The sequence below is a fragment of the Bos indicus x Bos taurus genome, chromosome 5 (assembly GCF_003369695.1).
Source record: "Bos indicus x Bos taurus breed Angus x Brahman F1 hybrid chromosome 5, Bos_hybrid_MaternalHap_v2.0, whole genome shotgun sequence".
In the NCBI taxonomy this organism is placed as follows: Eukaryota; Metazoa; Chordata; class Mammalia; order Artiodactyla; family Bovidae; genus Bos; species Bos indicus x Bos taurus.
Window position 1 is genome coordinate 77270172 of NC_040080.1, and position 17352 is coordinate 77287523.

At 43.4% G+C, this 17352-nt stretch overlaps 1 protein-coding gene across 3 annotated transcripts in view; it reads right to left on the bottom strand.

Moving 5' to 3' along the window:
• Positions 1-17352, bottom strand: part of PTPRB (protein tyrosine phosphatase, receptor type B) — a 130457-nt gene that overhangs the window by 11013 nt on the left and 102092 nt on the right. For all 3 annotated transcript variants that reach the window (XM_027542554.1, XM_027542555.1, XM_027542553.1), the window contains 10 exons: positions 16752-16851; positions 15329-15412; positions 15211-15228; positions 15009-15090; positions 14316-14406; positions 13526-13602; positions 10880-11014; positions 8641-8763; positions 8071-8234; positions 6403-6538 (listed from right to left, as the gene is read on the bottom strand). In XM_027542554.1, coding sequence (XP_027398355.1) covers positions 6403-6538; positions 8071-8234; positions 8641-8763; positions 10880-11014; positions 13526-13602; positions 14316-14406; positions 15009-15090; positions 15211-15228; positions 15329-15412; positions 16752-16851 — 1010 coding nt within the window. The remainder of the gene's footprint in view (positions 1-6402; positions 6539-8070; positions 8235-8640; positions 8764-10879; positions 11015-13525; positions 13603-14315; positions 14407-15008; positions 15091-15210; positions 15229-15328; positions 15413-16751; positions 16852-17352) is intronic.

A 17352-nucleotide genomic window follows, 5' to 3' on the forward strand; every position in this document is an offset into this window, starting at 1 on the left:
AAGCAGCTAAACACGTGCACTGGCTCCTTTCCTTACTACCAACCAAGCTGTGTAATCAGGGAATGAATGTGCAATGTTAGCGCTCGGCCTTGGGCTCTCCTCCTGACACAGTACTCCTCAGACGAGGACTCTGGGCTTTCGGTCTGCCACCAGTTGGGATAGGGATCTATCACCACCACTAGACAGGGATCTCAGTTTCTGCATCTGTAAAACAAGGAGGCAAGGGTCTCTTCTACAGCTAACTTCTTTTGACCATTAAAGATTTGTATTAGATTTTGTATTGCTGTCAATTAGATGGATATCTAAAAACATCCCTGGACTCTATGTTTAAGGTGATCCATGTGGTCAGTTTTAGAGTATTTTCAAGGTTTGAGACACAAAGGGAGACTATAAATCTGTCTTCATCAATGATCTTTAAAAGTGGACAGGTATTTATTTTTATGTGTTGGCACTAGGCATTATCCCTGGGTGCATGGTCATCTACTCAAGGGAACTCATCATGTAGGTCTGGTATAATCATTAGATTAGAACGTTTCAGAGAAACAAACCAATCAGAAGTGACGTCTGTGTTAATATTAATAACTATTCTCTGCAATTCTGCTCACAAACTCAGCTTACTTGTTATGAGTATCTTATGATCTTGAAAACTTGAGAAGGGTACTCTCCTGAAAATGATTGTTTGTACAGGCAGTCATTTTCTTCATCTTGAAAACTACCAGATTAGAGACTGACACTTCCCTCATTCCTCCCATCCAAAGCATAAATCACATTTTCAATTCTAATGGGATATTAAATGAGTTTGGGACCTTGGAGTTTGGCTGTGAATGAGTTCTCGTATGCTATGCCTTATTAATAAGTTTTTCAACAATGATCTACTCTGGGCTTTGAAACCAGTTAATATTCATTAATTTGCTTTGTCTTAAATATAAATTCTTCTTTTCCCAACAGAATACCCCTTTGAAAATGATTACTCCTAAAACCTTTCAGATTTTTAATGTGCTCCGCACTTTATTCTTAATGAAAAGTAGACGAAGTCTAATGTATGAATTTCACATCATAAAAGCTCATTTCCCCCCCTCTGTCCAGCAAGCTGGTGAAGCCTTAGTTCCATTCAATTTCACCAATATCTGTAGTATGAGATAATATTTATAGGATTGTACTTAGAGCCTTTCATGATCTCTAAGTGTACAGTTTAGCAGAAGGGCAGGTATGTGAACAAGTAAGGTGATGAACATAAGACAGAATTGTTTATAAAGCTTCATACATGAGAAGAAGCCATCAGGTTCACTTTTGGAGGAGGAAAATATAGATCTAGAAAGAAAAGGTGACATTTGTTAAGAATTTGAGCAAAGAAATAGGACATTCCAAATGATATAAATAACACAAAAGTGTACATATATTCTGGAAACTGTGAGCGGTCTAGTGTAGTTAAAAGGTAGGGTGCATAAGTCATGGGAAACTCCCAGGAGAATCCCCCAAATGTGCACTGAGTCCCACAACATTCCACTGTTTCCTCCTCAGGGGAAGCAGATGACATTGACAGATGGTGACTATCAGCTCTTTTTCCTTAACAAGAGCATTTTAATGTCTCTCTCAGAATCAGGCAGGAAACATGCCCCAAGTTAGGCTAAAAGGAGGAGGGTCACACTCACAAATCCCTTGTCTAATGTCTCCTGTTTAGAGGCCTTTGCTCTTTAATATATTGATCAAAACCTGTGAAGCCCACACCCCTTCGTCTCCCATATAAAGCAGAATAAAGTTGATGCTGACTCTCTCTGTGGACCCAGAAAAGAAATACAAGGGATGTCAGAATGTCCTTTTTCTTTGGCTGGAATCATCACCCTCGGGCTCAGCAGCTCAGCTGTGGCTTGCACCCCTCTGCCCTCACTCTCAGGTCCAAGTAAGCAGTACTGGGACTGAGTGTCTGAGACTGTAGAAGGAGCCCACCTTCAGCAGAGCCTTAAAGCAAGACAGATAATGTCTGGATATTGTTTGGGATTTTGTTTGATAAAGAAAAAAGGAAAGAGAAAATTTCTATCTTATTGAAATCTTTATTCAACATGATCAAAAGAATCACTGATTCTGGACCAGAGAGGGAAACCTTCCTTAATTTTGGCAGACCCTAAGAGAGTGGGGGTGGGTGGCATTATGACATGAAACTGGGGAAGTAAGTTGGAGCCAGGTTCTGAAGAACTTGAAAATCATTTTAAAGCAATGAAGAGTTTTCCATAATTTTTATGCAGGGAGCTGACACAGTGACAGAGCACTTTGTTGGTGGCAGTGGTGATAAAGAGCTGTTTGAGCAGAAGCTGGGGGCAGGAGAGCCATGAGCAGGCTACTGTGAAGGCTCACTGCGAGGTGATAAAGGGCCAGGCAAGGGCAGAGAGTCTAGAACAAGGAGAAAGATGCTGGGTAGAATGGACAGGGCTTAATAATTGCTCGAATGTGTCTCTGGGAACAGTCAGATCCCCAGCCTGGGCAAACAAGTGAAGGTCAAGATGAATGGCAATCACCTGAAACTAAAAGAAGAAACAGCAGAAGTGCTTCTGTTGTTTGTTTTTTTAAAAAAATGAATAATGAATTTGGTTTTGTGTTGGAGATGCGATGACTATAAGACTTTCTGGTGGAACTGTCCATGAAGCAGGTACTTGGGTGAATGCTGGGGAAGGAGAATGAGATCTGGGAGATCTGAGCAGGTATGTGGTTCCTGAAGCCATGGGAATGGAAGAAATATGAAGAATGAAGATGGGGAGAAATAAGAGTAGGGCCTTGAGTAGAGACTCTTGGGAACTTGAACACTGAAAAGTCAGGCTGAAGAATAAGAATCACAGAATCCCCAGAGAGCTTAGGAGGAGGAAGGGGAAATAATAGGTAAAAGAGGAGTTATGTCCAAGGAAGAAGAGGGAAAGCTTTGGTACATTATGTTGCCCCTGCCCTGGATGTCAGCCAGTGATATTTATAGTGGGGTGGGGTTGCCTGTTCTTTGCCAAAATGCATCTCCATAGTTCTGGGCAGGTGTACAGAAGTGATACATGGCCCAAGAAGCCTCTAAAAATAGCTATGGAGCCTGAGCCCTCTATCCCCAACACCTCTTAAGATGATTTATAATGTGATGATCTCCTCCTCCCCAAATCACAATTAAGTATGGCTTAACTGGACATGGAACAACAGACTGGTTTCAAATAGGAAAAGGAGTACGTCAGGGCTGTATACTGTCACCCTGCTTATTTAACATATATGCAGAGTACATCATGAGAAATGCTGGGCTGGAAGAAGCATAAGCTGGAATCAAGAGAAATATCAACAACCTCAGATATTCAGATGACATCACCCTTATGGCAGAAAGTGAAGAGGAACTAAAAAGTCTCTTGATGAAAGTGAAAGAGGAGAGTGAAAAAGTTGGCTTAAAGCTCAACATTCAGAAAACGAAGATCATGGCATCTGGTCCCATCACTTCATGGCAAATAGATGGGGAAACAGTGGAAACAGTGTCAGACTTTATTTTTTTGGGCTCCAAAATCACTGCAGATGGTGACTACAGCCATGAAATTAAAAGACGCTTACTCCTTGGAAGGAAAGTTATGACCAACCTAGATAGCATATTCAAAAGCAGAGACATTACTTTGCCAACAAAGGTCCGTCTAGTCAAGACTATGGTTTTTCCTGTGGTCATGTATGGATGTGAGAGTTGGACTGTGAAGAAGGCTGAGCACTGAAGAATTGATACTTTTGAACTGTGGTGTTGGAGAAGACTCTTGAGAGTCCCTTGGACTGCAAGGAGATCCAACCAGTCCATTCTGAAGATCAGCCCTGGGTGTTCATTGGAAGGACTGTTGCTAAAGCTGAAACTCCAATACTTTGGCCACCTCACGCGAAGAGTTGACTCATTGGAAAAGACTCTGATGCTGGAAGGGATTGGGGGCAGGAGGAGAAGGGAACGACAGAGGATGAGATGGCTGGATGGCATCACCGACTCGATGGACATGAGTTTGGGTGAACTCCAGGAGCTGGTGATGGACAGGGAGGCCTGAAGTGCTGCAGTTCATGGGGTCGCAAAGAGTTGGACATGATTGAGTGACTGAACTGAACTGAACTGAGTTTTTGAAAATGAAAACAAATTTGTAAATTGATGCCTTGACTTTTTAGCAACATGACTGTAGGATATTTGTTCATTTAATAGATTTTAAAAGAATATTGAGGCTAGAGCAAAGGAAACAAATTCCTACCCTCTAGGAACGTGTAGTCTTGTACAGAAAGTTGAAGGAAAAGAATTATTATATAATGTGATGTAATTCTACAACACTTAATGAAAGAACAGAACTAGACAGTGGTCATCAGTGGCTGCCCAAACCATTAAGTGAAAGGCTGATTGGAAATGTTATAGTGGATGGTCATTGTCAGTTTCATCAGTATAAGGAAGAGACACAAACAGGAAGTGCCTCCTGATGTGATGCAACAGGAAGTACTCGGTACCACCCATGAAGCATGTGATGGTAAAAAGGATCTGAGACTTAATTAAGCCTCTAGATCCAATGAACTGCTGACAAAAATAATGGAAAATAGAGGATTATATCACCTTACATTATGAAAAATAGAATACATTATGAAAAAGCAGTCAGCCACATTTAGAATGTAGGAAAATCTATGGAACAAATGAACTGATTTCTTTAACAAATAAATGGCATAGGAAACAAATCAGAGGGAAGGTTATTATAGATTAAAAGAAATTTAGAAGAGACTTCAACTAAATGCGATGTATGGACTTTGTATTCTAATAGAAACCAAGTGTAAAAAGCAATTTTTGAGATAATTAGGGATATTTAAACACTGACTAGATATTGGATGATATTAAGGGATTATGATTAAAACTGTCAGGCATGATAATGGTATTGTGGTCATGATTTTTGAACAAGTCCTTAACTTAAAATATATATATAACTGTAAAACATATATGGAATAAAATATATATTATTAATAATATATGGAATATGTATTATTAAATATGTATGTTTTAAGATACACAGTATTTAAGGAAGAAATGATGTGATAAGTAGGATTTCCTTTAAAACAGTCCAATAAGTCATGGGGTAGGGGAACAGTGTGTGTGGGCTAAGAATTGAAAAAGATCAAAGAATACTGATGACTGCAGAAACTGGGGTTTGGGTATGGAAACTCATTATACTATTTTCCTTACTTTCATGTATTTTAAAAAAATACATAATAAAATATTTAAAATATAGTACAATAATTATTATAATGAAAGGACAGTGGGGGTAGAAGATCCTGGGTGTGGGCACTGCCCATAGGAGGCAATGATGACAGTGTTCTCCCAAATGTGTTACATAACATGAGGGTCTGCAGGATATGAATATGTTCTGCACAAGAAGAGGATGTGGGGGTCAAGGTGGTTTTAGGAACAGTGGGCTCAACAAAGCTCAAGGGGAACCTTTGCTATGGGACATCTCCATTCTGTGGAGCGTGGCCACCGGCAGTTTTCATGTGTCCCATGACTAGCACACAGAACTTTTCACCTTTTTGAGCACAGGCATTTTTTTTTTAATAGAAGATTTTGCACAGTTACTTGGGAAACAGAAGGGAAACATGGTAAGGCCATGATGCAGGGACGGAGGTTTGGTCTGTGCAGGGACACAGTGTTGACTCTGAGGCTGTGGGCCAGGGCACTTGGGAATTAGGACTTGGGACTTGGGATTCTCTAGAACAGATGTTAAGTCCCCGCTCAGCTACTTTGTAGCTGTGCAAAGTCCTTTAGCCTCTGAATTTATTCTCTATTCTGGAAATGGAAAATAATTCTCTCTTATCTATGTGTGTGTGTGTGTGAAAATCTAATGAGATGGCATGTTTAGAAATACCTTGTAAATGTCAAAGGATTATATTAATGGAAGCATTTATCCTCCACAATTCACGTCAAAGGACTATATAAATGCAAGCATTTATCCTCCACAATTAATGTATACTCTTTAGTGTCTCCAGAGATGGGGTGCAGCTGGGGTAGGCTGGAGGAGAGAAGAGATTAGAATCTGCTTCCTTTTCACTAATTGAAGTTCTTGTGCTCAACCACCAGCCTATCTTAAAACGATCTTCAAGATGAACTAGCTGGTTTTCCCCCATGTTCATATATTGATTTTTTTTAAAAAAATTCATCTTTCTTCCTACCCACCTAAAGAAGATGGACAACTAGTTCAGTAAAGATAAGAATACACATCATCCTCAAGGTCACTGAAATTTCTTTTAAAATAAAAAGTCTTAGAAAACATCAATATTCAATTCTCTTTCTCCTCTTAATGAGTCATAGTTCTTTCCCTTTATCAGATTAAAGCCCTGAACATTTGGGGGCGGAGGGAGACAGACAGGGTGATCTGTGTCCTTCAGCTGAACTCTTACCTCGGTCTGGACCATGTGAACCCTGTGAAGTCTTAGGTCATGCACAGCTCCATAAATGTCCACAGAATCTTTGGAGTCTAATTGCTGGAGGATTCGATCCAATGCAATAAAGGTTCCAGTCCTACCCACACCAGCACTAGAAAAGAGAGTGAAGAAAGACCACCTTTTTCACTAAACTGGACTTTCTGGACTGCATCCCGTGACTCTGGCACAGTCTTTCCTTTCCCTTCCCTTCCAAGTTAGAGAAGAATATAGGACACTTCTTTCTCTCAATGTGTTCTCTCAAAGAAATGAAACCCAGGGTTCTGAACTTCCATCCTTTTCTCCTTCCTTCCTCCACCTCTCCACCCATCAAGGGTAAGGATTTTCTGTGTAGCATTTTCAAGCATGCTTTCATACTCTTCCCACATTCATGTAAATCTATACACAATATACTCATTTAACGTGTTTCCAAATTTTATTAAAATGGTACTAAACAAGTTTTATGTATTCTTATGTAAACTTTTCTACTCAATATTGTTTTTGAGATTTGTCTACATTTGTTACATGTAGACATAATTTGTTTTACAGAGGTCATAAACCACCGTTCCCTACTGATAGACAATGAGATTGTTTTTAGTTTTTCTCTGTTACAAATTGTGTTGCAGTGAGCATCATCGTGCACACGTGTGGGATTTCTCGAGGGTTGATATCTAGAAGCAGAACTGCTGGGTTATATTGTATGAACACCTTCAGCATCACCAGGAATTGTCAAATTGCTCCCTAAAGTGATGGCATAACCTGGGGGTTTTTGATGCAGGTATTTATAAGATAAAGAAAAACAGGTTTTCGGTGTTATTGGGTGAACACGCCTGCCATTTTCAGAAGGCAGGAAACTCTTGAAAGCCTCACATTCCTATAAAAAGCATCATGGTTCCGATGACATATAAAAGCAGGGCTCCTAGGGTGCTGGGCAGGTTGAGAGGAAACAAGTGCACAGGACATTTCTCTTCCTGTAGCAATTCCCTGCTCTTTGTTTATTCGTGCCGTTCAGTGAGGGCTATCCAAGTGTTTCTGCAAACATTAATTAGCTAAACACTAGGCTCCCCAGGGAGAAAGAGAGCGAGAGACTGCTTGTTAGGTTGATTTTATGGTTGTACAGGCTGAAGCCAAGAGAAGTCAAGAGAGAACAGAAATTTAAGAGCGAAAGTGGGTTGCCACAGATGGCAGTGCTACTCCACGGGAAGTTGAGAGCTGTGATGCTAAAGGCTGGTTATGGTTTATACAGGTGGAGGAGAGAGAGGGGGCCATTCCAAGGAGAAAGAATGGCAGGAGGCAGGGATGAGCATGAGCAGTCTCCTCCCCAGCTAGAGGGGGACGGGAGTTTCTGGGAACTTGGATTGAGGGGTGAGATGGGGCCCGATGATGAGGGACCTGGAGGTCACATAAGGGCTTTGCATTGGATACAGTAGGGAAAAAAGCAAGAGGGAGAGAAGGATGGAGAGCCAGCGAGAAAAATGGGAGGTGAAGAGACTGCAAAGGAGTGAGGTTGGGGAGCCGTGGGTGGAAGAGGGCGTAAGAACACCCCCTGGGCCCAAGCAGCCCGGTTGGGCACACAGACCCTCCACCTACCCCATTCCCCACGCCTAGACACCCGGCTGCCATACTGCTGGCTCTGGGCGGGAGTACCTGCAGTGCACCACCGTAGGCCCGGCTCCGGGGGTCCTGTTGATGTAGTCCCTGACAGTTCTCACAAACTGGATCAGGGACTGGGTGCTCTCCGGGACACCGTGGTCTGGCCATACCGTGTAGTGGAAGTGGCGGATGAGTCTGTGTGCATCCAACTGTTCCTCCTGGAAGAGCAGAGGGGTAAGAAGGGGAACGGCTCAGGGCAAACCTGAAAACCTGAAAACCATGCCCAGGCAGGGATTCCTAGCAGCCAAACTACAGGAGAGGACACCAGCAGAAATCGGATTCACAGGTGTTCTTCATCTTCCTACGCGGCGCTAGTGGTAAAGAACCCACCTGCCAACGCAGGAGACAGAAGAGACGTGGGTTCGATCCCTGGGTCAGGAAAAGCTCCTGGAAGAGGGCATGGCAACCCACTCCAGTGTTCTTGCCTGGAGAATACCCATGGACAGAGGAGCCTGGCGGGCTACAGTCAATGGGGTCACAGAGTCGGACATGACTGAAGCGACTTTAGCACACACTTCATCTTCCCAACTTTGTTAGTCAATGAAGTCAAACGAAGAAACATACACTGCATATCCGAAATTCCCGGATGGTCCACTCGGGCAGCACGGATTCCGACAGCATCTGCAGAATGAGGTCCCCATAGTAGAGGGAATCTTGGTCTGCTGGCCAATAATGGTCACACTTTACCTAGAGGAAGACAGGCAGAAAAAAAAAATGAGTCTGGAAACACGCTTCTACCATGAACCTGAACTTTCCCTCCTGGAAATGTCTTCCTGAGTTGGAATCCAGGGTCAGCTGCTAAAGCAATTTGACCATTTGCTTTGCCTTCACCTGCTCATGGGCTCCCAGTGAGGGAGAGACATCATCAAGGGGCAAATCCCCCACCTTTAGATTCGTTTCCCTTTCAGGTTCATGTTCTGGGGCTTCAGTTTTTGTTGATTTTCTCAACCTTTCAATTTCATGGACACATAAACCACGTCTTACAATTTCTTGTGCTCTTTTACTGTTTGTTTTTGCTTTGTTTTGTTTTCTGAAGAAAGATCTAGCTGGGAAGATGAAGGCACTGTCTCCCTGACCTTTTTTTGTCCATGTTTTTATGTTGTTTCAACCTGGATTCAATGCCATGGTCCAGATGATCTTTGAAAAGTCAGAACATTTAGCTAAAATCACATTCACAGGTGAAGACAGGAGAAAGAGTATTGTGAACATGTATAATTGTTGAGCACAGACACTGGGCACTTCACATAATCTTTCTTTTTAACCATCAACATAACCATATAAACCATTTACTCAGATAACTATTTTATTTTGTGTCTGCAGACACAGCCTAAAATTCACTACTCCTTCAGTTCAGTTCAGTTCAGTTCAGTCGCTCAGTCGTGTCCGACTCTCTGCGACCCCATGAATCGCAGCACTCCAGGCCTCCCTGTCTGTCACCAACTCCCGGAGATCACTCAAACTCACGTCCGAGTCAGTGATGCCATCCAGCCATCTCATCCTCTGTTGTCCCCTTCTGCCCCCAATCCCTCCCAGCATCAGAGTCTTTTCCAATGAGTCAACTCTTTACATCAGGTGGCCAAAGTACTGGAGTTTCAGCTTCAGCATCATTTCCTCCAAAGAAATCCCAGGGTTGATCTCCTTCAGAATGGACTGGTTGGATCTCCTTGCAGTCCAACGGACTCTCAAGAGTCTTCTCCAACACCACAGTTCAAAAGCATCAATTCTTTGGCACTCAGCTTTCTTCACAGTCCAACTCTCACATCCATACATGACCACAGGAAAAACCATAGCCTTGACTAGATGGACCTTTGTTGGCAAAGTAATGTCTCTGCTTTTGAATATGCTATCTAGATTGGTCATAACTGTTCTTCCAAGGAGTAAGCGTCTTTTAATTTCATGGCTGTAGTCACCATCTGCAGTGATTTTGGAGCCCCAAAAATAAAGTCTGATACTGTTTCCACTATTTCCCCATCTATTTCCCATGAAGTGATGGGACCAGATGCCACGATCTTCGTTTTCTGAATGTTGAGTTTTAAGCCAACTTTTTCACTCTCCTCTTTCACCTTCATCAAGAGGCTTTTTAGTTTCTCTTCACTTTCTGCCATAAGGGTGGTGTCATCTGCATATCTGAGGTTATTGATGTTTCTCCCAGCAATCTTGATTCCAGCTTGTGCTTCTTCCAGCCCAGCATTTCTCATGATGTACTCTGTATATAAGTTAAATAAGCAGGGTGACAGTATACAGCCTTGACGGACTCCTAGGGGTAGAGCCAGTGACTCTGCCAACATACCTCCTCTCCCCATACAACAGAGGATGGTGCTGACAAGAGGCTAGGTAATCCTTCTGTGTCCTGGACACTTCTGATAATCCCCCTTGTTCAGTGGAAACATCTTTGACTGAAACTTCAGACTCAGCATCTGAACACAGCATCACCTGGGTTTACTATAGAGCTTTTTATAACTGGGTGGCTTTAATTCACTAACAGTGTTCTTGTATGATCCCTACTTTGTTTTCATGGGGTTTCTTTTAAGATTTTTTTTTTTTTTTTTGATGAGGACCATTTTTAAAGTCTTTATTGAATTTGTCACAATATAGCTTCTGTTATATGTTCTGGGTTTTTGGCTGTTTGGTATGTGGGAATTTAGCTTCCTGACCAGAGATTTTCCTACACTGGAAGGTGTGGTCTTAACCACTGGACAGCCAGGAAAGTCCCTACGGGGTTTCATTTCTATGGGGCGGGGAGTCAAACTCCATCCAAGGGGTAGGAAGCAAGGTTAGTATGACAGGAAGACCGTGTACTCACTCGGCCCTTCTCCACACACTGGGTCACCATGACGATGTTGTGAACATTCTGTTCCCACGCCATTTTCCAGAAGTCATCCTTGGTGCCGGGAAGAGGTCCCTGAGTTGCGATGTATTCTCTCCTGAAGTTGTTGCCCTGCAATGAATTTACAATGTGGGGACTCAGAAACAATGGGCCTCTTCAGAACTCTAAACAAAGGGGTTAGCTCTGTAGATTAGGTGAGATGTAAGTCTTTGCCAGGTCCCTGATTTGAAAAAGAGATACTAACGCGTGGCAAGGCTTGGGAGCAGGAAGGACAAAGGCCGGAACACCGACCTATTGTGAAGAGCCAAGGTCTTTTTTATTAGGTTGGGTTTATTCTTAAAGGCAGTGGAGGACCTGGGCCATCATTTAGAAAACACTTCACCCTCAGTTATGTGTGTGTATACACAATGTGGATTGTCTGAGGAACTGACGTTGCTGAGCTCTTGCCCTATTCAACAAACAGTTTTACTTATTTTGGATGCTTGGCTTTGGGATGTTGGTAAGAGATACTATGCAAGGGAAACTGAAGAGAAGAGAAGAGAACCCACTGTTTATTGAGCATCTACTCTATCACAAGCTCTGGTGGTGGTTTAGTCGCTAAGTCATGTCTGACTCTTTGTGATCCCATGGACTATAGCCTGCCAGGCCCCTCTATCCATGGGATTCCCCAGGCGAGAATACTAGAATGGATTGCCATTTCCTTCTCCAGAGGATCTTCCCAACACAGGAATCGAACCCAGGTCTCCTGCCTCGCAGGCAGATTCTTTACCAACTGAGCTACAAGGGAAACCCATAACAAGCTGTGGGTCAGGATTTTCACACATCTTACTGAATCGTAACCATAGCTCTATGAGCTAGGATATTTTCGCCCACATATTCTGCGTTCTAGCAACACTACAGTATTACTTGCAGATCCCAGCTGAAGCTCCTTCTCCTCTTGTCATTCTTCCGGGCCTCTGCTCTGTCACCTCTGCTACCCCCACCCCCACCCCGCCGACCCAAACACAGCCTCTCTTCTGGCGAATCCTTCTTTATCCTCCAAGTCTCAGCATGTTGCCTGCTCTGCTGAACTTTCCTTTATCTTCATCTCTGCTGGAGAATGTTTTCCCAGAAGCTCCTGTGGCAACCTCTAGCCTCTTGCTACTCAGAGAGGGATCCTCAGACCAGCAGCAGGGGGTCATGAGGCAGCTTGTTAGAGATTCAGAATGTCAGGTTCCACCCAGTCCTGCTGAATCAGAAGCTGCATTTTTTTTTCTTCTGGCATGTGGGAACTTAGTTCCCCAACCAGAGATCAAACCCACTCCTCCTGCAGTGGAATGCAGAATCTTAACCACTGGGCTGCCAGAGAAGCCCCAATCAGAAGCTGGATTTTAACAAGACCTGCAGATGATGCAGGTGTGCATTAATGTTGGTGAAGAACCGCTCTATCCTGTCAAGGGCATCACCTTGTCATTTTCTGATGTCCCAACTCTGCTGAGAGTTCCCAGGGGGTCAGGACTCCATCGGACCCTCTCTCTGTACAAAGCACAATGTCCAACTTACAGTTAGCACTTCATTATATAGTGTTTAGGGCTTCCCCGGTGGCTCAGCAGTGAAGAATCTACCTGCAATGCAGGAGTCACAGGAAGCCATGGCAAGCCACTCCAGTATTCTTGCCTGGAGAATCCATGGACAGAGGAGCCTGATGAGCTACAGCCCATAGGGTCGCATAGAGTCTGACACGAGTGAAGTGACTTAGCATCCACACATATAGTGTTTGTGGAGTGAACGGAGGATTATTTAAGGTAAATATTATCCTTATATTTTTTGGAAAAGGAAATGAAGGTCCAAAGGATTGACAGAACTTGCCCAAGATCCCAGAGTCAGCAAAGGGCACAGATGGGATTCAAACGGGTCTACCCACATCATCTGCAGGTCTTGTTAAAATCCAGCTTCTGATTGGGGCTTCTCTGGCAGCCCAGTGGTTAAGATTCTGCATTCCACTGCAGGAGGAGTGGGTTTGATCTCTGGTTGGGGATGCCAGAAGAAAAAAAAATGCAGCTTCTGATTCAGCAGGACTGGGTGGAACCTGACATTCTGAATCTCTAACAAGCTGCCTCATGACCCCCTGCTGCTGGTCTGAGGATCCCTCTCTGAGTAGCAAGAGGCTAGAGGCTGCCACAGGAGCTTTTCCACTGGAGGTGCTGTAGGAAGCTGGTGAATTGCTAGCCAGAATCTGAGCCCAGAGGTGTGACACAACCTTTGAGTTGTGTCTGTGGTTTTCAGAAATCCAAATAACTTTGAATTGGCTTCCCTAGCTAGGCCGCCTCAGCTGTGGAGATTCAGCTTCCTTAGGGAGCTCTAATCTTGACTAAGGGCTGCAGAGAGGAAATGACCTTTGAAAATGCCTCCTGGGCCCATTATCCTACAGGACTATAGCCATTGTGAAAGCTGGGCCTTAGCAGCGATTGACTAGGACAGCCTGCATTTTATGGCAATCAGACATGGCCTTTTTTTTTTGTTTCTTCTAAAATGTCCATGTTTCCAGACCTGAGAACAGTGGGAGTGTTGGAGAAGAGGTGTTTCCAGCATAACCGCCTGTCAAAGCCTCATCCCAATTGCTATGGCCCCGGGTTCACTTACAGGGATGTAGCTGGCATTGATGTAGTCAGAGCACGGGTCATCGTCCACGTTGGACAGCTTCACTCGAGAGGAATCATCTGGAAGGAAGTTTATTGAGAAAGATGTATCAGTGAGCCATGGGGTGATTTTTCTACTGTTTACAGAATGCTTTGCATTTGACGTGTGCTAGCTCTGACCCCCACCACAACCCCACATGGGAGACAGTCTCAGCTCCATTTTGCAGGTGAAGCTCACACAGAGTTGCACAAGTAGCCCAGAAACATCCAAGCAAACGAGCCAAATGCTCTTCTAAGTCCATCTGTGCTTCCCTCTGTAACACTAACAACATTTGTCTGATGGAGTGGCCAGCTCCTTTTCATTGTTGTAACGAATGCAGTTCAGAAAAGCTACCTTCAATTGCTTCACCCAATTGGGTAAGGATAATAAGAATAATATATGTAATATATATCTTTATATATGAAATAATTGCTAACTAGAGACTTTAAGTAAACCCAGGTTGACCCTTACTGTTAACCCTGTTACAGCTCTTAACCCTCCAAGAAGAAGCATCAGGACCACGTGATGAAATGTCAACAGCATGAGAGGTCTCTCTCTCCCAGCCAGAATTTCAGCTGGTTACCCTCTGGAAAGAAGTACAGTAACGTCCAAGTCATTTGTTTTTAAAGACATTTAGAACCTCAGGTCTTCCATATCTAGCTATACCAAGTTGCTTTAGCCCCATTTTTAATCACAGAAAAGGAAAGAAATGGCGAGAGGAAGGCGGTATTACAGATTTCAACACACAACTTACAGGGCAATATATTGTTGTAGCGATTTTTCCCTCTGTTCTCTGGCAAGAGTGCAATGTCACATGATTGGTTTCGACCCACGTCTTTTAAATCCTGTTAGGTCAAAAATAAGTTTGCATGTGAATAATGTGAAACAGAATATGGCAAACTGGACAGTCCTTGAGATACATAATAACATAACAATATGTTACACTAGCTGCATTTGTGGAATGTCTCCTATTCGACCAGGGGCATCGGCTGTCATCCCCACAACAGCCCTGGAGGAGGTAGTCTCATCTCCATTTTACAGAGGAGGCTCAGACAGGATAATTCATTTGCCTCGGGTCACACAGGTTGCAAAGCTGGGAACTGAATCCAAAGCCTGGGCACTTTTTACCCAACCACATTATCTCCCAAGCAAGCAAAAGGCCAGGTTAACTAACTGACAGCATCAGTTTGCATTTGAAGTCTGTTAATTCTTTCTTACCACCCGATCTGGGTAGCACTTTGTTGGTTATTCTGGAGATCAAACTGGCTTCTGAGACTAGGTGGTATATTGTGCAGGGAATGGATTCGGGCATGAAAGAACACTCAGTGAGACCCTAAGTGCCATTCTAACTCCTGAGCCCAACTGGGATGTGATTCCATAGTGAGGGCTGAAGGGAAATTCTGCTAAGAACCAGGGACGCTAAAACATCATTGCATCTGAGTTGTACCTCATATTCCTTGGATAGAAGATAGTTGGAGTCAGCCTGCAGCTTCATGAAGTGCCCTTCAAACTGATTTACTTTTATTGGGCTATGGTTAAAAACACAACAGAAAGAGAAGAAAATTACTGAAGAACAGGGAAAATGCCTTACCCAGCCCCAGTTATATTTCAAAATCAGACAATATAGTAATTAATGAGCTCTTTCTTACCAAGAAGTTTTCCGGTTACTGTGAAGAGAAGCCAAAAGTAGAAAGATCTTGTTAGCAAATTTCATGTAAGACAATCAACTCTTCTTTCAATAAATAAAGTGAAGGAAAATGTGCTCACCCTTTTTGGCCCAAGTTCAAGTGGACTGACAGTGGTCGATCCCGACGAATGCTCAGACGGGCAGAGGGCCTTTCTCGACCATGGCTGAAACACAAGGGAGAAGACTGATAATTTAATTATGAAATAATTTAAACAGATTTCTCCGTCTATGGTAAGGCTGGGCTTGCTTAGTCGCTTAGTTGTGTCCAACTCTTTGCAACCCTGCGGACTGTAGCCTGCCAGGCTCCTCTGTCCATGGAATTTTTCAGGTGAGAATACTGGAGTGGATTGCCATCCCCTTATCCAGGGGATCTTCCCAACCCAGGGATTGAACCCAAGTCTCCTGCATCTCCTGCCTTCCAAGTGGATTCTTTACCCACTGAGCCATCAGGGAAGCCCAGATTTTTCCACTTATGGTAAGGGTGTGCATGTTTGTACAAATATGGATTTTTCAGTACATGTATATTTTACACTCAGCCAACATCCCTTTGAGGGAGGGAACAGAAAGGAAGAACATAAAGAAACAGATTTTCCCCACTCAGAAACAGATCTTTGCAATAGCTGAAGATGTGTCTTCTGTTTTTGGCTACAGGTCATAATCACTTCCCACACTCTCAATAAAGCTTTCCTTAAAAAAAAAAAAAAAAGACACACACACACACACACACACACACACAGTAAACCTTAGATGCAAGACATGACTGCAAAAGAGAGGACAATGTGCCAAAGAGAAGAAATTCCCTAAGGAAAGAGGGCTTGGCACTGGGGCCACATATGTTTAGTTCTTTTTGCTCCCTTCTTAGCTTAGCATGGCGGATAGGAACCACAAAACTGAGATGGCACCCATCCTTTTCAGAATAGTTCAGAAAAGCATTTGGAAACATAATTCATAGACATCTCTGTCTTCACAAGGTGACTGAACACATACACATTCCCCCCCACCCCCCACCCCCACCCCGTGCCAAAGGAGCCATTTCACATTCAAATGAGGATACAGATGGCCCCTCATTCCTTTGGTAAGGATAAGATTCAGCAATGGTATGCAAAAAAGTGAGTCATGGTTTTAGGGTTTGACTCTTGTTTTTCTTGGACTTCCCTGGTGGCTCAGATGGTAAGGCATCTGTCTATAATGCGGGAGACCCAGGTTTGATCCCTGGGTTGGGAAGATCCTCTGGAGAAGGAAATGGCAACCCACTCCAGTACTCTTGCCTGGATAATCCCATGGACGGAGGAGCGTTGTAGGCTACAGCCCATGGGGTCGCAAAGAGTCGGACACGACTGAGCAACTTCACTTCACTTCACTTCTTGTTTTTCTTAAGAAACAAAGTGACTTAACCTGGAGAAATTAAATGATTTCTCCCTTCTTACTTTTTAGGAGAAAGAGCATTTTCAGTTGCATCTTTAAAATTCTGAATCCAATTACCAAAGGGAACTTGGTACTCACCTGACTTTCCGTCTGCAGATGAATAAGGCAACAACAGCAACGAGCATGCCAATTAAGAACAGACCAGCACTCACACCTTCAATAACTCCAAACAGAGGCTCTACAATGATCCAGAGGGCAACAAGAAACCCAGGTGGGAAAATTAGTGTTAAAAAACCAATAAGACAGCTGGGGGAACCCGTCTCCCTAGTGATGTTATTATAGAAGAATTCAAATGATGCCCACAGTAAGGCATTTACTGTCATTTAGTCACTAAGTTGTATCCAACTTCCCGTGGACTGTAACCCATCAGGCTCCTCTGTCCATGCAATTTCCCAGGCAAGAATACTGGAGTGGGTTGTCTCCATGGTATCTTTCTGACCCAGGGATCAAACCCGCGTCTCCTGCATTGTCAGATAGATTCTTTACCACTGAGCCACCAGGGAAGCCCAAGGCTTTTACTATCTAAAGCTTAGGAGTATACAGCTGAAAAGATGAAACATGAGCTACTACTACGTAATGGTGGGTTGGTCATTATACTTTTGAAATTAATGATGTTCAGCTTATACATTAATTGGGACTTCATTTGCGCTTGTATGCACAGCTTGGGGCATTTGAGGTA